General features: G+C 40.0%; 1 protein-coding gene across 2 annotated transcripts in view; it reads right to left on the minus strand.

Annotated features, from left to right (window-relative positions):
- Window positions 1–57: 57 nt before the first annotated feature.
- VAPB (VAMP associated protein B and C) overlaps window positions 58–25,612 on the minus strand; it is a 34,443-nt gene continuing 8,888 nt past the window's right edge. The window contains exons 2-6 of one of the 2 annotated variants that reach the window (XM_082773661.1): window positions 18,860–19,012; window positions 11,226–11,329; window positions 9,020–9,100; window positions 7,532–7,585; window positions 58–5,135 (exon numbers count right to left, since the gene is read on the minus strand). In XM_082773661.1, the coding sequence (XP_082629787.1) occupies window positions 4,977–5,135; window positions 7,532–7,585; window positions 9,020–9,100; window positions 11,226–11,329; window positions 18,860–19,012 (551 nt within the window). In that variant the 3' untranslated portion in view covers window positions 58–4,976. Of the gene's footprint in view, window positions 5,136–7,302; window positions 7,480–7,531; window positions 7,586–9,019; window positions 9,101–11,225; window positions 11,330–18,859; window positions 19,013–25,612 lie in introns of both variants that reach the window. The other variant, XM_082773660.1, reaches the window with a different exon arrangement.

The raw sequence follows: 25,612 nt of genomic DNA on the forward strand, positions 1-25,612 counted from the left end.
ACTTGTGTTATTTTAAAAAACAACCTACATTTATCCAGTAAAAGAAAAACCAACCCATTAATAAAACAGACATATTTTATAGTTTAGCAGATTTGAGTAGTGGAAATACACAATTACTTTGTTCTCTGAAGCTAATGAAAACAAAAGGCAGCAGTACAATGCACAGTGTCACTTTAGCACTGACACCCATTAGACAAAGTGATTCAGTATACATGAAGCTGTCAGCATAGTATAAAGAAATCTTAGCTGGACATGTTCAAAGGATCTGCATTGCCCTGCTTTAACAATAAATCCCTCTATTTATCTAACTGCAACAGATGATTTATACTGGCATTGTAGCCCATTGTCATCTTTTAATCAAGTCAATCTACAGAACAGCTAGGTTTCACTCTATACAAGCAAGCAAAGCACCCCTGCCCAGTAGATGCTTTTCTTTCTAAAGTGCCTACACATTGATTTACATTTATATTTTCTGAACAGTAAATTAAATTTGTAGATATGTATCCAATTATAGGGAAAACTAACTTCCACATATGGTATTGAACTGATCTCACTCCTATACAGATTATTTTTTTTTTTAAATGAGTTTCTGAATCAAAAAAAATCTCAAATATGTACACTGCAATTCACTCACCACCTGTCCTTTCTCAACTTGCTCACTTGAGCATCTAAGTAATGGATGCTAACCCATTTTCAGACAGAATTAGGAAGCAGCTCTAACCCCAAGCTGCTTTAGTGCTGCTGAGTACTACCGCAGCTGTAGCACAGCCACAACAAACACGAGGTTCAGAGGACTTGTTTTAGGCATTCTTAAATTTCAAACAGAGGCCTTTTTGGTTGTTTTTTCTTAGTTGCTTTATAAAGCAAACAGAACGTGGGATATGTTGTTTCAGGACATTATGTAAAGCAAAATAAGAATAGTTTGAGAACTTATGAATTCCACAGTTAGGTTGCTATTGTGCCCAACAATTAAGGGGATGTTCCAATTAGGATATGAACATGACACCCTTTTGCTAAAAAAGAGTTTTCTTGCATTAGGTGACTGCAATATCAAGTATCTTCAGACACTAAAAATCCATTTTTTGTGTGCCCACCACTATGTAAATGTGCTGACTGCTAAATCAAGATCATAGTAAGAATTGCAAGTGTACATGTGCAGCAACTAGACACCCTTAATAATTTATTGGTGAGAAGAAATTCTAGCAATTTGTGAAGCGAGTTTCCAACTTTATCCCATTACCAGCATTTCAGTAAAAAGTTAACATGGAATACCATTACCAAGCTATTACAATCCTGTATTTTTAGAAAATTACATTATGGTACATCAATCCCTCTCGACGTGACATCCACGGTATTAACTTTCTCTGTGATCCCTAGGGCTATTTAACAACAGCTCGAAACCGGGGGCCCAGCCTGCACATGCACTGCCATAACTGTGCAGTCACACTCAGCGACTGCTAATGCAGAGCAATAATTATGATCATTCATGCACAGAACATTTACTTTAAGATGTGATTTTAACTATTTTCACAGTTATTTTTTCAATCATTTCTCAGTACTAGACTTCAAGCCCTTTAGCCATCTGTTTGTGCTGTGGACCCAAAGAGCACGGTCAGGAGTGTGAAGCTCCACAAAGCAGAGACCCAAGCAACTTCTACCGGCTTCTCAAAAATTAACAGTAAACCTAAAAGAACAGTATGGACAACAACTAGATTAAAGGTAATAACTTGGTTTCTCCTATCACTTTTCCAATATCTGGTGTTGTGCAAAGACACCAGACAATAATGCTATTTATAAGCTGTGTGTCATGCATAACTTCCTGAGCTCTACAACGCCCTCCAGAAGAATTCATTTTCTCTGAATACTGCAGGAAAGCATTTCTGATGTCATCAAATAAAGGATGGTTTGTAAGAGAACAAAGTGGCTTTAGAACATCCATCCAATATAGAAATTATTTTTGCAATATATCCACAAGCTGGCTTTTTATGAGCCTTCGCAAGAAAAAATATTTTTAGTTTTCTTTCTGTTGCATATGAACGAAGGGCCTGGTCAAACAGACAGGCAATACACACTCCACTGATCAGTCATTTTATTTTGAGCCCAGCAAAAGCAAAGCACTATCAATACAATTCAGTGCTACTGCCTGTTTAGGCTGTTGTCAAAAATGGTTATGGAAAGACCTCAAGCTTTTTTTAATTCCAAAATATAAAAAGTTAAATTTATGTTTTGGACGGATAATGGGGGCCTGCTCCTATTGCAGACTACGGTTGTTATCAATAGATCCCTACCTACCTAATGTCCCTCGTGCGCTGGTCTCTAACTGTGCCTTTGTAGGGCACCAAGCAGAGCATGAGAGCATTTTTTTCAGGACTTCTTTGCAATCCTGGAGCGCAAACAGAAACAGCTTTGCTCACAAATGACTTGAAGCTCCAAATTGTCACAGATCACTGAGAAGTGTGACTATTGAACACTGGAAGGAGGACAGACATTCTGCTGACTTTCCACTTCATCTGGGAGCTGCCCATGCCAAGCCAACTTCAGCAGCTAACTGTGTGTAAAATTTGCCTGGCGCGTTATTACAGATACACTCACAAGAGACCAGTTTAACGCTTCGATCCCTCTGCCCTGCAAAGACAGCAAATTTCTTTTAAACGCTTTTTTGAGGGTGTTTTTCAGCAGAACAAAGGACTCCAAAACAAGTTTATACCTTTTCTTAAAAAGAAAAAAAAATAAAAAAAGCAAATTAGGAATTTACCCGTTCTGATAACATTCTTAGCTAGGTAAAGATGTTTACAGCCCCTTTAAAAGTACAGGGTAGTCCAGTCTCCCTTCAGCGCACATTTTCTTAAATACATTCTTCAAAGCCACGAAAACTAATTTTGCATCACTTACATCACTTTTCTGTCTGAAAGGGTTCTTTTACCATGTTTCCTGGGAAAGTTTTCATTAGCTTCTATAGCCCAGAAAGCATCTCTTTCTTGATCGGTTCTGCCCAATTTGTCACACTGAACTTGCGGCTTCGTTCTTTCCAGCTCATCTCCCACTTCCCTGGCCTTTGCAGGCACACCTTAATTGCTTCGCCCCTTCCATCTTGAGCAGACAAGAAGGCACTAACACTTTAAAGGAATAAAGACAGACCTCTTGTTTCTGTTGGGTCTCCTAAAGGTACTTCCAGAGTTGTGTTCCTGAGCTGAACACACCAGCTAGCATTCCCTCCCCGAGTCCATTTTCTTATTAAAGCTCAGATAAAATTTCACTTATTTGCACTTGCAAAACAAGAAATCCTTGAGAAACAAATATAAAGGTCAATGATGTAGGAAGAGTGTAGTAGACAGCCTGCCACCCAAACAAACACCTTTCTCTAGGAATCACAGGAACAATGCAGGAATAGAGGAAGCCACTTCTTACAGATGTATCATAATCCTGAAGGGTGTTACAAAAATTTTGTCAGCAACAGTTTCTGAACCTAGCATCTAGGACTATACAAGAATTCACTTGCTCAAAACCTATTTTGACTATTGAAGTCCAACACAGAGTTTATGTTTTTTGTAATACAAGTATGCTTAGAAACAAAATTACCTTAGCTTCACTTTCAATACGCTATCAAGTGTCTTGACTACTGAATCCAACTAAGCTGACAAACGAGGAGTTATGCAGTACCTGAGCAGTCAGCACAGTTACTGCGAACACATTTCACAGTAAATCAGTAAAGCATGCTCAGGATGGGGCTGTTCAGACCGATTTTAAAATTAGGCTGGAAAAAAAAACCAAAAAACTGAAACATGGCTACTAGTTTCCTTATGCCATAAACAAACTTCAGTTGACAGAGAACACTGCTCCCCCCCGAAACTGAGAACATGACAAAAGTAACAGAAGAAACATTAATTTGGGGGCTTTATTTAATTCCTTTTTTCTTTTCCTTTTTTTTTTTTTTTTTTTAGATGCTACATCATCAAACAGGATTGGTCTTTTTACGGCATAGGACTAGTTTACTACTAATATTTTTTCCCCTAGATAGACTTATTTACATACAAAAACAGTTTCCTGACCACTGTTTCTCCAATGCTTGGATGATCAAAACTCCCAACAATTTACGTGTAGTGCCCAAAACACCAGGAGGCAGAAGAATCTCGCATCACTACAGCAGCAGTTTTTTAGTTCTAGTCACTGGCTTTAGAACAGGTGTCTTTTCATACCATATAGTATTAGTCAATTTTGTGACAGTAAGGAAACATGAGATGAAATACATTAAATAAGTTAAATATGCATTAAACATCTCTGAATAACATTTTAATTCAACTAAATGAACCAACAGCAATGTAGCTTGGTCCCTTCATGAGAACAAGGCATTGACCTTTATTCCAAACGAGCGTCATACCAGTCAATATACGCCTCTTAATGATGCCTAGCACATTCAGCATTGCCACATACAATTCTTCTCAGCTTCTCACTATTCATTTAAGTGCCAAGAAATTGGTAACTTGCACAGAGTTGAAGACACTGACAGAAACTGTTAAATTTATGAGCAGAATGGTGGATTAACGTATTTTACAGAAGTTATCAACACCTCCTGCCTAACCCAGCTCCAAACATCCAATAGGGCCAGCTCCAGCAGTGGAGGAATAGTTTTTTTCTATTTTCCTTTTTTTTTCTCCCTTTTTTTAAAAAGAGGTAATTCAGCAACATGTACCAGGGTCTAAGAATGTTTAAAATGACATATACAATATTCCATTGTAGTGTTAAATCATGATTTTCTTCCTGCCTTCATCACTGAAGATTATTCTCTTTCATTCACTCATTCATTGTACATTTTAAACTTTCTAGATTATGTTACATAATATTTGTGCAGGGGTAATTTAAAGGCAAGACCTGTGAGATGTCATACATTAATTTTTTTTAAACATTGTTATGAATAAATTTAATCCAATGATATGGCAGAACCATCAAATCAATTTACAATTTCCAGCATGCTGCCTCTACAAGGCTATTTTTCCTATAATTACACCAAAGACAAAGAACAAAACCACCAAAGCGAGTATTCTGGAGCTGAACCCTTCATCCTTGACAGCAGCTGCAGAAGCAGATATTGGGTTGTTTGTCTGGGGTGCCTTCCTCATCCGAAGTCCATCTTCTTCCTACAGGAAGATAAATTGCTTAATTCTACTGGAAAAAAAAGTTTTAATTATTCACCTTGTATTTATTTTAGGTGTGAATAATAAAATAGGGGAGCGCTAATTTACAGCTTATTTAGAGTTCCATACACTAGATAACCCTAAGGAGAGGAGTTCTCTGTCTGCTTTGCTGGCAGAGAAAAAAAAATACATTCTCTTCAAGTTTTCTCCTATGAAAGGTAATAAATAAGCCCTAAGTAAGGCTAAGGTAATAGAGGAAGCAATGAGGAAGCCTGCAAGAACACTTGTCTGAAGTCTGGAGACAGGTCCAGAGCATTAAGAGCAACGATGAAGGGAATGGCATGAAGACGCTCGTCTTGCTCTGTAAAACTGAGTATAATGCTGTTGGGGAAAATGCTTTAAAATATAACTCAGTAAGACAGGTTGTGAAAAATATGAAGCTTTAAGGGAATTATATTCATCATTGCCCTAGTGAGATTTCACAAACAAATTTTTGCCAGCACTTGAAAACTATTTCCTCCACCATAGTAATACTGAAGTTTTGTGACAAAACTAACGTTAACTATTAGGATGCTCTTTTGACATGAATTTGACAGCTCTCTTGATTGAAAGATGCATGGTACAACACCTAATAACATCATAACACCAGATACTATCATTTCAAGTGGATACAATGCCCAACACTTCTTGATCTGAAGTGTTGTGCAGCACAGCTGGGTGTTAGCGCGCTCCATTCCACACACACATCACTTTAGGAGCTGGTAAAAAGCGAGGCTTTGTGACCTAACTGAACAGCTGAAGCAATGGTGTTAAGCTTTTTTATGTGACACATTATGAGAGTGCAAAAAGTATAAGCTATTGAAGCAAAAGCCTCCAGTCTACACATAAAAAAACACTCTAGAAATAAAATTGTAATAAAAGTTACTGCAGCCCCAAAAACTGACAGGTAAGAGGAATTCAAAACGCTTTGTCTATGTGAGTGGTTTTCCACTTTTGAATTCAAAGAGGCAACTCATTTTCTTCAGGAAAATATTAAAGAAATCACAGACTACCTGATATCTCATTGCTGCTACAAATCTGGATGGGAACAACTGACTTTTTTTTTTTTTTTTTTTTAATAAAAAACAAGATACTGTTTAACTAAATGGTAATTTTACTGCTAGAAAGCAAAACTTTAAGTTTTAACTTTTCATTTTAAATATTTAAACATCTTGAGCAAGATCTAGTCTGACACTGGCAGCACTTGGTGGCTGGTGGTAATTTAACATTGCTTTCTGACCTTTTACAGATGTTCCTAACACTTCACTAAAGGGAATAGAGATCACAGTTTTAAGATGTTACCAAAGGTGTGAGCTCCCATACAAGATTTACTCAAGACTGACTTGTAAAAAAATAAAAAAAATAAAAAAAATACGGATAGCATTCATAGTACTGGGAGACACTGGAAAAGCTAAGCTTATGTCTCAGCTATACATGTATGCTATTTCTATAAGCAAAACAAAATTGTTTTACAAATGTTTAAATAATTTCTTTATGTACCAGCCAGCCATGCAGCATCAGAGCTGACAGAAGAGTTCCTTTCACTGAGGTCCAGTACTCACAAATTTCAAGTTTTTATTGGTGCTGTTATCTACGAAACTAGACATTTATAATAAATGAAACTATTGCCTTTTTTTTTTTTCCAGCACGGTGATAAAGCCTTCTGTTTGGTTTCACAGTGATGTGCTGGATATGAGAGGAAGCATATTTCCTTTTCATTTGTGTTACTTTGGTCATTTCAACTAACGTTATAGGTGCAATTACTTAAAACTTAATATTAGTATAACATTGCCCTCAAGCTCCCATCAGTTTGAGAGAACAGGGCCAAATCCAACACTAAATGCTGATTTCAGACTCAGGAAATTAGATGGGAAAAGAAAAAACAAAAGAATGTGAATTTATTACTTTGGGTTGCTATCCAATCAGCTTCTGACTGCATGAGTTGCAATATTCCTTTTGAAGGAACCACAGATTTCAACACTTTTTTATGACTTTACAGGGAGAAACTTACATTCTTTTAATTGACAGACAATAATAAAATATTATGCTGAAAAGAAGTAACCAAGCCTTTCAGTTTGAATTCTATATTTCGAAAAAGGGGTAAACCTGGAAAAAAAAAAAATCTCTTTACCTTAAACTGTTTATTCTCCTCCCGTAACCTCTGAACTTCTACTTGAAGCCTCTTATATTCTTCCATTACTTTCTTAACTTCAGAGTCATCCAAAGAAGAACTTATTGATTTAGACATTACAGAGGAATCTGTCTTTGTTGCAGTTGTGGATACAATTTTATTTATTTCTATGTCATGCTGTTAAAAAAGGATAGAGTGATTTTTGGTTAGTTAACGCCACACCACAAACCTGATACTTAGGAGGAGAATCAGGTAAAATTTTCTGTGCACACTTGCAACGTGCCTGTATCAAAAGAAATAAGCAACATTTTTCTTTCTGCAAGCTTCACTTCCCCTTCCTGTTTTTCCACAGAGAACACCACATCAGCAGCTATAAGTGCAGACAGAATGACCCCTGGTTTTCAGTCATGTAAAAAAGGAAATATGTCCCACCATGTCCCGCAGTAAGAAAGGGAACTTGAATTATTTGCTCACACACTGCTTATGGAGTCCTCGTGCTCCCCTCGCCTTTCCCTCTCCAAGCACAACACCAGCAGCTATCCAAGAGCCATTCTATTGCTAGGCACCACCCAGCTGCTCTGCTGCAGTTCTCTCTTCGCTCCTCATAGCTATCATCTCTCCACCTTTCTGTTTTTCTATGGTGATTGAGGAACTTTTAGCCCAAGTTAGGAAAGAGAAGCTGCAAAGCTCCAAAGCCCCCTCCTTCTCCTGGCTTTGGATCCTCTCTGTTCCTCTCTGGTGCAACAGGCTCAGCTCTAACAAGAGCAAACTGCTCTCTCCCCACCCAAACTGCCCCCAAAGTCTTAACATGAAGCTTTTATTTATAAAGTCAGAAGAACTTGTTAGTACTTGTGCTTTATTTTGCTCTAATAAATTTTAGGCATTATAGAAAAAAAATTCTCTTTCCTTCCTCTTGTCACACCTCTAAATGGGAAACGCAGAAAGCACCCAGGCCCAATACAGAAGCACCTACTTTTAGAGCAGGTGTTCACTCTTTGGAGCAGGTAGAGAAGACAGTGAGACCACAACAGTGCAATTTTAACAACGCGTAGTTGTAATCACAAGCTGCCCAGTGCAATATATAGTGCTTGTGCCTTCAGTATCTGTGTATTAGGAAACAATCCTCAGTTCACTCAGCCTATTACCAGCTCTACGCTTAATACTACACACTTCCTTCAGAAATTGATCAGTGTTCATAGCTCTAACAAACAAAGGATCCTACAATATTATAGCTGCTTACTGCAACATAACCCCTAACTGCATTTTTTCAATCTTCCTTACTAGGTGTATACCAACTTACGTGCAAAAACCAGTGTCGTATAAAGGAAGCAAAAGGGGAGTGCTGGACAGGCAAATTTGTATTGTTCACAGCTATTAAGCTTGGAGCTTACGTGGAAGCACTAATGAACATCAACCAGCTTTTGTTTTGTTTTAATATTTTTATCCAATGTGATCTCATTCAATGAAGAAAGATCAACTCAAAGATTTCCTTATGGTTGTGTTGCATTCACATTGCTCAAGTTAGCTGCTAGTAATATTAAGTATCACTAGGATTTAAAAACATAAAATAAAACCATTTAAAACAGGGATGCCATCCAGACGGTGAAACAGAGGGTTCTGTCTTTTGCTTATATAGCTGTCTGTATAAACATGCCATTTTACATGATTTACTGTGGTATTAAGTTAAGTCACACAATATGCAGCTGAAAATACTCACAGGCTTATCATTTTCCGCTGGTAGCTCAAACACACACCTAAGTTTCGAATCCATGAGCTCCTCTGGTTTTGCCTCTTTCCACTGTAATAATTTAATATTAAACAGAGTATAATAAGACACATGGAAAATGTAGCGGATTGTATAAACAAATCACATCATCTCATGAAAAACTCCACAGGTGTTTATCATGTTACCATTAACCATATACAGGACCAAAAATGAAAATCAAGTACATAATTGAGTAGTAATGTTAAAGACCAGACCAGACATTTTAAAATAAATAATTCTGAATAGTCTGAAACTTTCACACGTAATTTATGAGTGAACTGGGAAATGTGTAAGAGTAATTAGCATAGACAGGGGGAGCTATGGTCCTGATTTAAAAAAAAAAATAAAAAAGACAGGAGGGGTATATTTAAAGGAAGGGAATGATGTTTTGCACCTGCTTATGTTTCAGCATCAATGCCTAAACAATAACAAATGTACTACAAATCAAAATGGGTAACTCTCCCTCTCATCCTTCTTTGCTCTTCAATTAAAAGAGTCTATCATAATATAATTTCCTTCCAATATTTTTAATAGGGATTAACAGTCATAAATCTATGCTCAATATCAGCCATAACCCTGAACTGAAAAGATTGGTTTGTAGCAGTGATAATAGTAGTGATAAACAGTGAGAAGCGTCCACAGTTTATGTCCTGGGGTGCTCATGCTTCTTCTCACTTTGCCCATACTTCTGGGCCAAGCACAGCATGGCTCAGCACATCTCAAGTAGGTGTCAAATTATGGCTTACCCCTGTGCAACCTGAAGAAGAATTTGACCCATCCTAAATAGCTGAATAGTACTTCAGCTCTTCTGTGGGTGAAGTCAGAATCCTATTTTGAGCTTGTTGGCTGCTGGGGACGTGTTGAAAGCTTTATAGTATTCTAGTAATTTGTCTCACCTGTTTATCCAGAATAGGAAGATACTTGGAGAGCGGTAACAAAACTGAGAAGTGACCAAATGTTACAGGAAAAGAAATGGTATTGGTCTGAGGAGCTCTGGAAAACTGAAAGGACCATCTAGATCCTTAAAAATATTCTTTGCTAGCAGAATAACATTTTAATTTAATGAGTTACTTTATACCATGTAGAGTTAGAAAGAAATGCAGACGGGATTATTCTTCTAGTGATGCAGACATTTCATTACTATTGCTTTTTCTCCCACTGGATCTTATTTTAAGGTCATTAAACAAATACAGTTCCATAAATCTCCTTCTAAAAGGGAAATTCTTAACTCTACAAAGTGCCTCAGCTTTAAAGAGCTGTTCAGAAGACATGTATTGTAAAGACTACTGTAAAAAAAAAAAAAATGCATTCTGAGTTTGTTTTTGTTTTTTTTAAGTTAGACATATACATTCAAACATACACAGAGCTGTATACGTTAGAGAATAAAGGGCATTTTTTCTAATTTATTGTTTCCTCAACAATTACTACATGTTCTGTCAAACTAACAAAAGCTAAACCAGGGAAAGCTTCCTTGAAGTAGCAAATATCTCATTGCTATAGGAAAACCACCAGCAGACATACTGCTTTTTTTCTTTCTTGGTCACCTTAACATAGCCATCTTATTTCTACATATTTTTGTCCTTCTTTACTTCAGAACTTATATGCTTCTGTTACTCTCATTTGTAATCCATAGAACAAGATCTCTAAGGGCAGTTCATTTAAGCCACAACAGTAAGGATAAAGAAAAAAAAAACAGTATTTGTAAACCATCTTCCCAATTCCTCCTGGGAAAAGGAGCTGCTTAAAAAGAAGACTCAAGACAGCGTACAAAGGCATAAAATATAGGAGATGCCACAGAACTGATCCTTAGAATATGTAGCCCAAGTTTGCCTTTTTTTTTTTAAAAAAGTCACTTTATGTAAAAAAAATTTACAACTACTTAGCATGTTTCATGGCTTGGTATCCCATTGCTGACAGGAGCCTCTTAAGAAAGCAACCACAGACTGTTGTGCTGTGCTGAAAGACACAGTGCTGACACAAGAATCCTGAGGCTTCAGACGAATACACAAAACCTCACCATGCCCAGAGATGGAAACCTAGTCATGCTTTCAAGGAACATTCCAGTGTTGTCTGCAACAGGCTTTATGCAATGTGGTAAAATGTCTTAAAAAAATATAGAAACAGAATTAAATTAATTAAAATTGACTTCTATACTTACTACTGCTTCCATATCTGAAGTATCAGCTGGAGCAAACATAGACTGAACCATGAACTTGTGTTTACTTTTCTCATTAGGGTCATAGTCAAAAGGCTGTAGCATCACTGCAAGAAAAAAAACACACATTATGTTAACATTGCTTGGATGCATAGTCATGCACTGATGATATAGTTAACAGATTTGAGAAATAAAGACATTAAAATGACTTGAAGTGTTAACTCTCTCTGACCGAAGTAGCAGCTGAGATCAGGAACTTCATTCAAAAAAAAAAAAAAATAAAAAATAAAAAAGGTAATAGAAACTAACTTCTTCAGTCTGCACAAATTTTTGTCTTGAGAATTTTGGAAATGCTGATCACAATACAATATTCTGTCCACGACTATGGCAATATAGTAGTAGCAATTTAGAGTGAACAGGATAATTTACATATCTTCTGGGACAGAGGGAAAAATTTCTCAAAGAAAGCATCATGTGTTTTCCCTCCATCCCTGGGGCCGAAGTAAGCTGGCATTCTGATTAGTTGCACACGGTGTTGTGGATGGTTCAGGAGAAAGGCTGCAGAGGCAGGCAAAGACAACGATTTTAAACCTTGAGGATTCAGAATGCAAATCTCCTCTACAAAGCAGAAAAATCTCATGATATTTATCAAGTACAGCTACTTCCCTTCCAAAATAAGTTGCTGAAAGCTTGTTAAAAATATAGAGCTGAAAGTTTATGGTTAAATGAGAAGAACTACGTTCAGGGGGCAAAAAAAAAGGAAATGTTGGGCAGGGGGGAGGGAAGGAATGGTATGGGAAGGAGATGAGTGCCTTAGTTTATTTTTTTATTTTTATTTATTTTAACATATTGGGAACTTTCATGGCCTCTCTTTCAATCACAGTGGTCACTTAGAACCTCTACATTTTGCAAATGACACCTGGATATTTAACACTGATATTAAAAAAACACAGGACTTGCTTTGAGATCAGACAGCACAAAATGTAAAAAAATAAGTATTTTATACAAACTTGTTATTAGATATTGCAAAAAGCTGCACACCCTCAAAAAAAAAAGATATTTAAAATGACCTTTTGTGAACTGCAATTACTGCTAACATTAAAAGAAATGGTGTAAGGATTAAAAATTCAAATTTTATGACCCATAGGCTACTTCAGGCCCTCAATTCAATCACAGTGAACAGTTCGAGAACTGGGATTGCTTTCAAGCAGTAGTGCCATTAACATGTGCTGAAATTCATGTGCTAATTGCAGGGATTTATAGTATACAAGTGATATCCAGAGATCCCATTTATTACAAATGAAGAAAAAACAAACCAATCTGCCCCTTTCAATAAGCAAAATATGTTACACTTGTGCCATCTTTATTATGCACACAGTCTGTGGCCATCAACAACCAAATGACTTTTAAAGCTGCAGGAAAAGCAAGACAGCCAGTTGTCTCAAATATGCTGTGAAAATTATTACACATTTTTGACTTGCCTTGCAGTAATCAAATACTAGTCCAAAATAAATATTTGTGTTATTAACAGGTTGCATTTATAACTCCTCTTCCAAACAGAAGCGATTGAACTGTGAAAGCATGGCTATTTCAACATTGCATGACACATCACTGAAAAGCAGCAAAATAATTTCTCGTCCCTTTTGTAGCCACCTAGCTGTTGTTTCAAGTCTACACAATGTTGAAGAGCCAACTGGGTTGTCAGAGCTATCCGCTGTTTCTGGAACTCATCCAGACCTGCAGTTTTAACAGTTTGCTTTGCAGAGTGCAACTATAAGCTCATTTGAAAATCATTATTTCCCCAGTGGTAGTGCTGAAGCCGTGCTTCAACGCCAAACGAGTGCTGCTCTGAATTCCATTCACCGAATCCTAACAGCAAGCAGCTCGAGAGGGCTCGGCAGTATAAACGTTGTTAGCACTTTATTTTTAGATCAATACACGAAAGCCACATCGACACAAATTATTCAACAAATGTCTTGTAAGCCAGATGGGAAGCTCAAAAATACTTACTTTGTTCAAAAGGAAACCAAAGCATTCAACATTTATTCACGTACTATTGGGGGTTTCTGTGAAAGGGTGCTTCCATGGATCTGCCCTAATTGCCAGAGAAGTGGCTACGGTGAGCACGGCTCCTTTGCTTTGCCTGGAAATTCCATACCTTGCACGAGAACTACCTGAAAAGGGCACATTCCTACAAAATACCTTACAAAATCAGCCTTCTTAGCTGGTCAGAAGTTTCTGACCAGCTGTCATCACAAGTCAGTGACCCAACAAAATGACTAACAGGAGTTTCAAGTATGCTGGTACCAGCATCCATGAGGATGCGGCTGGGATATGCATCCCTCTGCCCACATTGATGGCCCTACAGCGTCCTATCACAAGTAAAACCTGCAAAGCCATTGGGAGACCAATGGAATAAGAAATAACATCAGTTGTACTTGCTAGCCCAGTTGCCTTTTCCAAAATTCAAAGGACCAAGCTGATGTACATCCTGTCCTGAAACATTTCCACATAATGGCCACCAGTTTACTCCCAGGCTCCTGTTACACCCCTTCATTTGTTACACGAGGATCCACAGATAGCGAAGCAGAGACGAAATGCTCCTTTTTCCCCAGTGCAGTTTAATGGCAAAGCTAATATCAGTATCAAGGGCAGAGGAAATTTGAAGCAAGGAAGGAAGATGGAAGGCCACACTCTGCTCTAAAAGCCTGCCGGGATCTACCCCTCCCTTCAAAGAGCAGAAGGAACAGAAAAGTCTCCCTGCTCAGATCGCCAGCAACCTTCCCCTGCTTTCCATCTCAATTTATTAATGGCTGTTTACTTGGTCTTGGACCAACGCTGCCCTTGTGCTTAAATATCACAGAAGGGGAAGAGTCCTTTACTTCCAGTGCATTCCAAGGCATCAATCACAGCAACTCCTGGCCTCCTGGTGAACCAATAGGCCAGACTGCCAGTCCTCTCTGGGTCAGGCTCCCCATTCATTCTCTGCACCTGCTCTGCCTCAAATTCCTCTCTGTCAGTTACTCTACGTATACAAACACAACATTTTATTAGTGCCTTGGACAATAGCATTTATGCTCTCTCTTCCATTACCTAGATGGACTGTACATACTACATTTGCCCTACTCACAGTTGTGTTATGTTGTTATGTTAGTTGTTATGTTAACAATTTGGTCACCCTATGATTAGTCACAACATCCCCATAACCCTCCCATTTTGTTCAACGATCTTGTAATTACAGCAGAAGTATTTTATTCTCCAAGTACATGATTTTGCAGTTTTTACAACGAGGCTCATCCTGGTTCTCTTACTGAAGCTTTCAAGGACGCCTAGTTCTAGCTGCATATCTTCAGCCTCCCAACTTTACGTCATCATCAGGGTTTTTAGTGTACTCTTTGTGCCAGAATTGCTTACAAAAGCATGAAGCAAGCTTAATACCAAACATCATTCTCGAGAAACATCACTGGTCACTTCCTCCTGGTGCAGTTCAGAAGCTATCCATCCACTGCAGCACTGCTTACTCTTCAGCAGCCCACTCAGTAGTCTGTGAGTCTATTTGTGTCTTTTCGACCTTTATTAATGGTTTTCCTATACGACATGGGATTAAATTCTTTATGGTCTGGCTAGATCAGAACTACCACGCCTCACCTTCACACAAACAACCCACGCTGATACAGGGATGAGACTCAAGGTCACGGTGCCGGAGGTGAACGAAGGACACCTGCATCAACAAACAGGCAGAAGCCACTGTCTCCCTTTGTTTGTTCCACGTTTGCATAGCTCTTTCTGTAAATACTGCAGTAACACTGAAAATTGTTGACTCCTGCAGATCAAGATAGACTCTCCTAAAGCAAGCAGACAAAACCAGCCCCAGACTCAGGGACCACCACGTAGCCTTGGGGGGTGCAGGGGAATGGCAGCGGCCGATGTCTTAGCGGAAGAGGCAGACCCTGTGACCAGCACAGTCCTGAAGGAAAACACAAACTGCCTTTTCCAACTCAGGCAAGTTCACAAAAGACTAAAAATCCCCCCAAGGATGCCTTCAGCCTCCCCCAGCTTCCAGGGAGCACGTTCATTCTGCGCTGTGCGGCAGGATGCTGCACGCACACGGCACCATCTGTACTTCATCTCTCCCGTTATACACCTAGCTGCAGACTCATCAGCAGCTGCTTGTATTTTCTCACTTTTTCCCTTGTAATCTATTCATGCCTTTTATTTAGATTCCAGCCTCTTGGGAGCCGCAAAATCAGATATCTTTGTTCAAGTAAGGCATGTTTAACAAAAAACAGAATGTGTGCAAATCCCCTTCTCCAAGTGCTTCAGACCAAATGCAATCAAAGAGGGTGACAGCACATACGCACACTTCCCGACAGTTACATAAACTCAGCTGTTAAAATTACATGCCATTATATAACAGGTGAAAACAGGGACTACAAACCTGACATCGCAGCGAGCAGCGCATGCTGACAGAGCCTTAAATGCTGGCATTTAGGAAAAGCTGCGCTATGGCATAAGCAGCCAGTATCTGACACCCCACTAGAATAAGGAAAACTTTGCTTTTCTAGCGTTTTTGTGTGTTAAGTGAGCCAACATACTAGCAAGAAATAACGTTCAGATAGCTGCCTGCCTAAGGACAGAACACCTTCTCGTGAGCTTGTATCAAAATAGGATCCGCCTGTGGGACTGTATGGAAGAGAGGCAGCCAGTTGCTACAGTGCAAGGGAGACAGAGGCTGCCCCAAAGGCAGCAGTCAGTCCGTAATATTCTAAAAACCACAAATTGTTCCAGAGCTTCAACTCCATTGTGCTTTGGCACTGCATTTTTCTGGAGGCACAAGGTGCAGTACCAACGCAGTGCCACTGTGTTAACGCCAGTCAGCAGTTCTCAAGAGAACACATTGCATAAACTACACACACCCCAATTAGTTTAAGTGTCTGGAAGTTATTACTGAGCTATATTCTAATAACTTCTAGCAAAAATGCGGCTAAAATAAAGGTTTGGAAGAATTCAAGTCCTATTTTTATGCCTTACGTGAGACTTGAATCCCATGACTGAAGAATAACTGATTCAGAGGCAAAGAAAACATTTTCTATTTATATTTCTCTTTATTAAATCCAAAATCATCCTCTGTTCCTAAGCAGTATTACTCCAAAGCAGAGGTGAAACATCTCCTTTTCCAAGGATCTGAAAACAATTCTGATTTGTAAATTAATGAAAGTCCCCTTTCAATTCCTCATATCCAATAAATCCCTTTGGTAATCAGAACCAATGATGCTGCCATCTTCAGTACCAAAATTACGTCTCACACATGGTTTATAGAAGCTAGAAGCAAGACTGCAATGAATACAACTCTACTAAAGAGAAATTCACCCATAGCACAAGGTGAAGACAGCTTCTGTTTAGAACATTTTAGGAAATGAAGAATTAACATGCATAATCCCTGAAAGTTCTGTAACATATCTACCTAGAAATTTACCTATTAATATAGTAATTACTTAACGTACCATCTGAGGAACAACATGTACTGCTTGCATTTTAATATGCAATGTTAATAGAAGGGCTGGCAATTCAGCATAGTTATTTATTACTACTAAGTCAAGAGCAGCATGGAAGTACACCACAAATGTGACTTCTGTAATTAAATATACCAAAGCCATCAGCAAAACTGAATCATAAATCACCACAAAGGAAATTATCAAAAAGGGAAGTTTTTCAAAGCTTTGTAAGCAAAAGCAAAGCATAACTTAGAGTAAGCACAGCAATCTCTCAAAATTGGATACTTTAAGTCAAGTCTTGGACTGGATCCATATCCTGTCCAGCAGGCTGCTATGAAGAGCGAGGTTGGAAAAGCACGTAAGAGGAAAGCATGCTGGTAGCATAATAAGTCTTGCGGTTCACACAAGACTTGCCTATACTATGTACTGCTCAAGGTAGAGCAAAGGGTCACTGTAAGCAGAAGTTTAAGAAAAAGAATCAATGTTGAGCTCAAGACAACATTTCAAAAAGTATATGAAGCACTAGCAAAGGAAAAGGGCTTTTAATTTTGAAAGTTCATCTGAAAGATTAAAAGAATTGCCATCTTTATAGCATATAGATAATTTGTAGCTAGAAACCATACTAATTTTCTTTATCGCTTCATTGATTTCAATGCATTTAATATGCTTGCCTGCAGCTAGTATAGATGACAGACAGCTTTACTTGGGAATTGTCCGTAGTTTAAAAGAATTTCGATTCCTCTCTAGAGATCTTTTTCATTTACATATCAGTCATTTCAGAGCTTACTGCATACTTGCTAGGCTTCTCCTGAAGCAGAACTGCTTTGCCTGTCCCACCTGTAGGTACCACAGCACACCGGTTATCTCCTCACTCTGTGACATTCTCCAGATACCAAGTGCAAGCAAGGTACAATTCTGCAATCATATGCACGCTTAATTCGACACAGTAAGAATCCCCAAAGACAAAACACCAGTGAGTTTGCAAATGCAGGCGTATAGGAGAAGATTCACAACATTAGAGTCTCTGAGTATTATAATGTGAAGTATTTTTGGGATCAGTTTTTATTGTGCTGAAGCAAGGTCTCCAAGAACAAAGCATTCAAATATTTTACCTTTTATGCATTAGTAACTTAAGTCCTGCTTTTTACATTTTGATTTTTTTTCAAGTATAAAGCAGTAGTTATAGCTCACAAAATTATTTAGTACATGATAAGTTTGGTAAGACTAATGGCAAACCACGCAACCTATTAGTAAGTAATTTTTGTTGGGGTGGGCTCCCCATAAGCCAGTACCTTGTGTGCTTCTCTTATGCAATATTAAAATTTATTAAAAATAGTAAAACAAGTCTGCATGTTTACAGATACCATTTTCTTAACTCAGAAGTCAGACTTAATTTCTGCAGCCTGACACAATTAAATGCTTTGACGAAGTCCTTTAGATTATTAAGCTAATCAGTCCTCTATGCTTTCAATGTAACACACTCCTTTGTTTTTCCATTACCAAACTCAGGCAAGCCAAGAGCTACTGACTCATTAGAGAAAATCATTAACTTTTCCTATGAAACAGCAAAGATTTAGTCACTTGACATTTCTAGCACCAAAGCATACAGCATCTCCAAGGAACACAAAACAAGCACGGCTGCAAAGTAAATGTTTGCATTACTGCTTGGTTATATTAGGCAGTTTGGCAAAAGCCTATCAGTCTAAGCTGTGTGGCTGCAGTCCACCCAGTTTTATTCTTCCCTCAATGTGCCTGTCCAAGCACTTGTCTGACCCTGCAATGAGCTGGTTCAGGAAGTTAAGCTGGCAAAAAACTAGCCGTACAAAAATAATCCCACAGGGAGGGCAGGGCTGCAGCGGTACCGACTTGGATAGGCTGGCTAATGCTGCTATGGAACCACATAAATTATTTATATAGTCCCCCTCCCCCTGCCCTAAAACAAGATGTCAAAACAAGCCCATTACTGCTAGACCAGGAATAAGGGAAGTAAAGACAGATAAAATGGCTGCATCCCTATGAAATCACCACCTCTTGCTTTTACAAGCATTCCACAAAATACTTTCAGATGGCAAAGCATTCCAAGAACTAACTCATTTGATGAGGCTATTTTCAATTACTAAAAAAGACACTTGAATGACTTACCAGAAACATTAATTGATGTTCCTGCATCAATAATTCCACTGTTAGGCCTTACACAGTATCTGCGTGGTGCTGTGGTCTTGACTTTGAAGCACACATTTCTGTCTGTAGGGTTGCCGAGTTTCAGGTTTGTAGTGACAACATCTGTGAAAGGGCCTGCAGAAGAGAGCAAGAGCAGCCTTTAAATCACAACAGAAAGCACTCCTCAAGCAGAGGCTGAGCAGGCTCCAGATCCCTGCTCACAAATCTCATAAAGTACTGAGATGTTTGGCTTCCCTCTGTGGCACGCACAGTAACCGCGCACGCAGCTCGGGATGCAACAAGGCTGCGGAGCAGCTTGCTCATGGCACCACAGCTGAAGTTGGTCATTAATAGCAAACAGCAAGGGGGGGGATCATGTATACGTGCTGCCAACACAGCAACATGGCATTCAAACGGTGCCAAGTCCTGTGCTGTATCAGTTATTCCCCTCCAACACTGAACCAGAGTAAAGGCAGGCTCGCAGGGTACCACGTACATCTGTGCATGGACAAAAATAGGTGGGGTATAGGGAAATGGTTCTGGCTGCTAGAAATGGTACATCAGAAGCAATCTTCATAAACAAAATCCTGCCTCAGAGACAGGAAATAACCCCACGGAAACAGGAAAGTTCCCGGCGGCTGACAGCACCGGCTGTGACTTCTGTATCAGCACAGGCAGCTCCGACCCACCGTCAACTTCTGCAACACCGAGTGCAGGCAAACACATTTCTTGTAGGCTCACTGCCCACCTGAAACTGCCCAAATCCCTTTGGTTAGAGCAAAGGCTGGCTACTGGTTTTCTGTAAGGCACCGATAAATCAGGCAGGCTGCATGCGACTGCACTGCTTGCTCTGATCACAGAGAATTAAAATTAAAGAAATATAAACACAATTTTATCAACTGTCTTCTGCATAAAAAACAGTAGCTTCATGCCTGAATATTTTCATCTCCCTTCAGGAGTGAAAGTCCTAAAATTTTAAAAGCAAATAATCATTTTTATAATTAATACTAATAAGAACACACACTATTCCCCCATCATCCTCCTGCTCTCTGCAGAAAATAGGATTGGTCCTCGGCTGCAGCATGGTTGGCTTAAAAGCACTTAAGATTGCTTACTTTTCTGATTTATGACAAATTCATCTCCTAAAATGCCGCTTAACACAGCTGTGCAAGGATTACAGTCCTGCAGCCACAACCCTCAATCCAATTTGTTTTAAGCGATAATTAAAGAAACACAAAGAGACGGCACCCCGGCAGCAGCATGGGACCACGCTGCTCACGCTCCCAACAAGCCAGCCCTGCCCATACAACACAACCTGGCAGCAAAAAAAGTGAAGCAGGGAAATTTTCAGATCCGATGACAAAGGTTTCACCAAATCTGGGCCTGGTGATGAAACATCAGGATGTGAAGGAGAATGAAACAGGAGTTCTGCCTGTGTGCTGCAGGGGGGGAGCCTTCAGGTCTAATGGAAAAGAACCGGGCAGAGCAGCTGGGAGTTGTTAAAGACGTTCAACTAGCAGAAAAATCCAGCAACCATTTACGCATGTAAAGACAGTAGCAGATCTTCAAGGTAGATCTAACTGGGAGAACTCTAATGTTTCGGAAGGAATTACTTGATGCCTCGGAGTTATGGATGTGCCCTAGGAAGCTCGAGCACAGCACAAAGGGAGGGTCAGGGCTGTCTGCCCGCGGCCCTACGTGTGCAGCTGTGTCCTCGGCAGCTTCACCAGTCTGCGTGCTGGGATAGATTTCCCAGGGGAAATGCCGTGTTTTCACTTGGCTGATCCATGAATGCATGCGGGATTTGTGCGCCCCAGCTTCGAGCTGCTGTTTGTAATAGTAATATGACAAAAGTCTGCATGTAAAATAATTTCCAAATGGATTTACTTACTGCTAACACGGACCATACCGAAATCGTTGGCAGCAAAACCTTTCAGCAGACTGAACTCATTTCTTGTCTGCTTGACTTTTCCTCTTTTTCTGTCCGCTAGGCTACAGAAAGTTTTTAGATGCGTTTTCCCCAAATTACAGGTCTCACAGATCAGCCAGCACAACTGCACGGCGAGGCTGACGCCCGCTCGCAGCAGACGCGTGCCAGGCACGCTCCTTCTGGCACTGCTGTCCAAACACCGTAGGCAAAGCAAACAGGAACAGACAAACGCGGGATTACAGTGCCATTATAGGTGTTCTGAAGTGCGTAACAGAAGAAGAAATAGACAACCGAGTACTGCTTGGGTAATTAGGGCACGGCAATGAAATACTATCGGCCTGGTCCCTGCCTTCTAAAAGCAAGGCCCGCGGCCTGCCAGCTCCGGCTGGGTGAAACCCTGACAGCTGTTGTTAAAGGATCACAGCCGACGTTAGGCTTCTGGGGGGAGGCTGGGGTGTGTAGGAACAGACCCTGGGTTAAGCACAGCCTAATTCTGTACTGGAGATGTGCCTTTGCTTTCTAACTGCTGGATCTGAGCATTTCAGGTAAGGGTGGGTTGGGTGTTAATGGCCACACGAGACTCACACATCGATGCTGGAGCTTTGATTTTCAATGCGAGGCATTGGAGCTTCTGGAGCCAGCTTGAACCAAAAGACTGTATTTGTGATTGTTTTCAATATTGTTGGAAAAGCAAAGCTTATATTTCTGTAAACACCAACCCAGCAAGTTTAAGGGCAGGGCGCTTTCCAAAATGACATTTCACACTTAAACTAACAAAACAAACAAGAAAACACTTTTCTCCCATGTTTTTAAAGATCATGAGAAAAATGCCACTGGTGTCATCCCAAGGATAAAGTTATGAGAAACTCAGGGTCTGTATGTGCATCATCTGACACGGGTCGCCATGGGAGCGAGCTGTCCAGAAGGAAGAATGCGGCAAATTGAATTTGGTGCTGAAAGTTGGGAATATTCCACAAGGACCGACGACAATTTCCTGCCAGTTAGGATAAAGTCAACTTGTGTTAATACAAACCATGGGCATCTAACATAAACAAGCAGGTACCAAGACGAAAAACAAAAAAAACACCACAGATGTCATATTCATGCAACAACAAGCAACAGTGAGTGTCATGTTTTTTCACATGGTCTCTTTTCACCAGGGTTAGTTTCAAGCTACAGCTGTGGCTTTCCACCCAGGAGCTATGCATACAAGCCTTCACATTTGAAGATCACAGCATTATCTCAGAATTTGCCACGCTCCATTTCCTATTCAAACACCAGTGCTGTATCAATCTTTCCTAGGAGTGTCATTCCGCAGCGTACTGCATTATAATATCCCAGATCATTTTAGTAATAATACAAAAGCCTGAGAATTAGGTCAGAAGAACATGATGTCAACTCTATTTAAATTTTAAATAAGTCTCCTCGCAATAAAAAGAAGCGCACATAATTGTAACAGCAAATCCAGGCTGAGAACTTTTTGGTTAGCGCAGTGCTTCACTACAAGCTTCGCACCACTGGCTGCTCCCAGTAACCGTGCTGCACAGCTACTGCACTTGAGCAGAATCCTAAATACAGTTTTTCCTCATCTTAACTGAAACTTCGTGCTTCAGCATGGCCAAGAAACAATCTTCATATATATGTACTTGCAGTGCTGCAAGACTACTGCTGGAGCATGGTCTGGCACATGAAAAGTCAGCGTAAGCATCAGAGGCAGAGCTTTGATGCCACATGCTTGGGCAGGAACTCTGCAGATTTTTATGTGCAAATACAACCATTAATACTTCTTTATAGTTAACTGCAAACTTGCAAGGCTGCAGTCTCACGGCCACTTGATCCTCGCACGTCTGTCTCGCTGCTGCAAGGGGAGGTGGTCTGACCTCTCCTCTCCACTAACTGCTTGTGCGAGCTGCGGTGTTCATCTGCTGCACGGAGAGCTGAGCCAGGGAGCTGCTTATGCTGAAAATTAATCCACTTAAAAGGCAGGGAGTGAGGGAGAGGGCAGTGGGGAAGAGAAAAAGGAGAATCAGTTTTCAGCCAGATCGAGCAGCACTCAGACACTGCCATCAGGCAAACCGCATCTTCCTGCGCAGCAGCCTTCTGCCAAATTGAGGCACTAAGGTCTCATATTTAGCAGGTTAAAGCTGGCACATCTAGGTGTACGCTCTGCAGCCACACTTTCCCTTGAAGCGTTGGCACAGTCGTTTGAAGTAATTAAGGCACATGCCTAATTTTTTTGTTGTGTGTTTAAATCTAATGCAAATTCTTATCTGCTTAACGCTGGGCATCCCCTAAAGCAAATTTCCTGAACTGGTGCTTCTCGGAGCAAATGCAATACGTGGTACAACCACAGTCATGTCAGATTAAACTGGTAATCAGTAATTAGCATGGGTAAGAATAAATTCCCTTGTTGTTCCCAGAATGTCTTAGATGCACTTTCATCACCTTTTCCTAAACAACAATTTTCACCCCTTCATCCCAGCACCACAGACGTTTATCAGAAGGCAGAATAACCAGAAATACAACCAGAGCCTCGAGCGATGCAGCCGCTTGCAGTTCCGTTGGGGAAAGCAGCCGAATGCACCACCAGGAGGGGAAGGACGTATTTCACCGCGGCTGAATCCCATCGATGTGTCAGATGAAAGTCATTAATCACATGATAGAGTCATCAACCTTAGCAAGGTAACCAAGGAATCTTTAACAAGCGAGATGGTAGAAAGCCATAGAAGGGGAAACTTAAATTGTTTCATGGCTTTTCTCAAGAGCCCAAGCCGCACGCATTGATGCATCCTAACTAGATGTCCACATGGAGCAATAACTCATCGACTGAAAGAGCCACATTTACTGTGTGTGAGTGAGAGCGTGGGGGCTGAACACGATGCTTCAGGCTCCCTTCCCCACTACACACATGCAGTGCCTGCACACCTGCCCCTTGTCCCAGCCCCAGTACATGTGAACATCCTGCTGGGTCCCAGCCAGCATCACCCTGCCGACAGATCGAGGGCTGCCCAAAAGCACAGCCAGCTCTCCATCTGAGCAATTTTACCCCTCAACTTCCAGCTTTCCTTACCACTACATCCAAATTGTTTCCCAATTTATTATGCATCTGACAGTACTGATTTTGCTTTCTATCCCCAGCTTCTGCCATTTTCGGGGGTGGCTATCAGCAGAGCGATGGTTAAAATAAACACACTATTGGCAAAACATTAGCAAGAAGGCTCAATAACAGGTGTAGAATTGCCTTACTATACATTTCTTTTTAAAGTTACATATAAAGTTGATGACCTTTACAAACAAACTCTGAAATGTCAAGCAATGCGTTCTGAGCTATCAGCCAGGTGCCTGTGAATCAAGAACACCTAAGATCCAATCAAACTCTCCCCCTACCTTACTTGTCTTAAGACAAATCACTTAAGGGCTTGATCTTCTGCTATTAAAAGCCTTAAGAGTTGACAGCAATTCCAAAACAGGAGCAGGTTTGGACCCTTAGTTTGCCTCTCTGTGAAGTCAGGAGAATACTTACCTAATTAAAACACTAATCTTCACAAGATTTTCTGTAAAAAGCACTGTATGCCAAGTTTTAATCATCACCACCATCTGGCTCTGGAGACATTCATAATTAAGTGAGCATCAGCAACTTTTGAAATCAAAGAAGTCGAAGAATGAGAAACAAGAATTGCCTGTGTTGCATAAACATCTTATTTCACAAGTAACTCCCTGAAAAGACCCAGCTATCCCAAATTTGGTAATTATGTTAAAGAAAAAACTTACGCTGCTTTTAATGCTCATGTAAACCACTCATAAACCTGTCAGTCTCAGCTCAGGTTTTGTAGGGAAGCAGCTAGAAAAGTGTGCCCTTGTGGAATCAATTTCGTTACTCTTACTGTGCCTATCCTCACCCAAAGAGCCCTTGAAGCAAGAACGGAGGGAGGGAAGTGGCCACTTCCACTTTTGCTGTGCTAAGCAGTAGAAGCCTTGCTGAAAAAAATATTACAAGAAGTGCCATCCAAATCCCTCTCTGTGAAATAATTTATGCAGTGAGTTTTGTTTTTTTGTTTTTTAATATCATGTAATCAATAAGATGATCTACAAGGTGGGAAAAGGACACAGAAAGCCAGCAGAATTACATGATTCAGGTGCCAAAGTTGGATCAAGGCTGGCAGTAAATGATTTCATTTGGATGGATTAATCGGTGTCCTTCCCTGGCCTATTTTGACACAACCTATTTTTGCCAGAGCATGCCTCATGTTGAAGAGGAAAGAAAGACAAAAAACAACCATGAGTCTGATGACTATTTTCAGAACATCTATTACGATGTAATTTTTGTCACCTTCTATTCCTCAGAGCATCATTAACAGTTTGATTTCACAGTTGTAAGAGCTGTGAGGCCACACATAAGGTTCCAGGCGAAATAGAAGAATGTCCTTCACGTAATTTTGGTACCGCTGCCATTTATTATTTTTTCCCCCCGAACTGATGTGTTCAGAGTTTTATTAGACCTGAGCATTACTTATAGGGATCTTCAACACCAAAATAACGTAAGAAGAAATATTTTCTCTATATCCTCAGCTTTGTGCAGATTTATGCATACAACTGAATAACCGAAGACCAATAGCAGCTGGCTAGCTTTTAGAGGTGTATCTGTTTCAAATGTGCTTTCATATCCTTTTAGAACCGAGTGCCAAACATATCATGTTTCTTTGTTCACTCCACTCACAAACGCCACACATATCAACTCTCTCCAGGTAGGAAAACAGCTCAGAAAACAGTGGCATGCTCTCTTTTCACAGTGAAATAGCATCTAC

Source organism: Aythya marila (genome assembly GCF_965140915.1).
Source record: "Aythya marila genome assembly, chromosome: 16".
NCBI lineage: Eukaryota > Metazoa > Chordata > Aves > Anseriformes > Anatidae > Aythya > Aythya marila.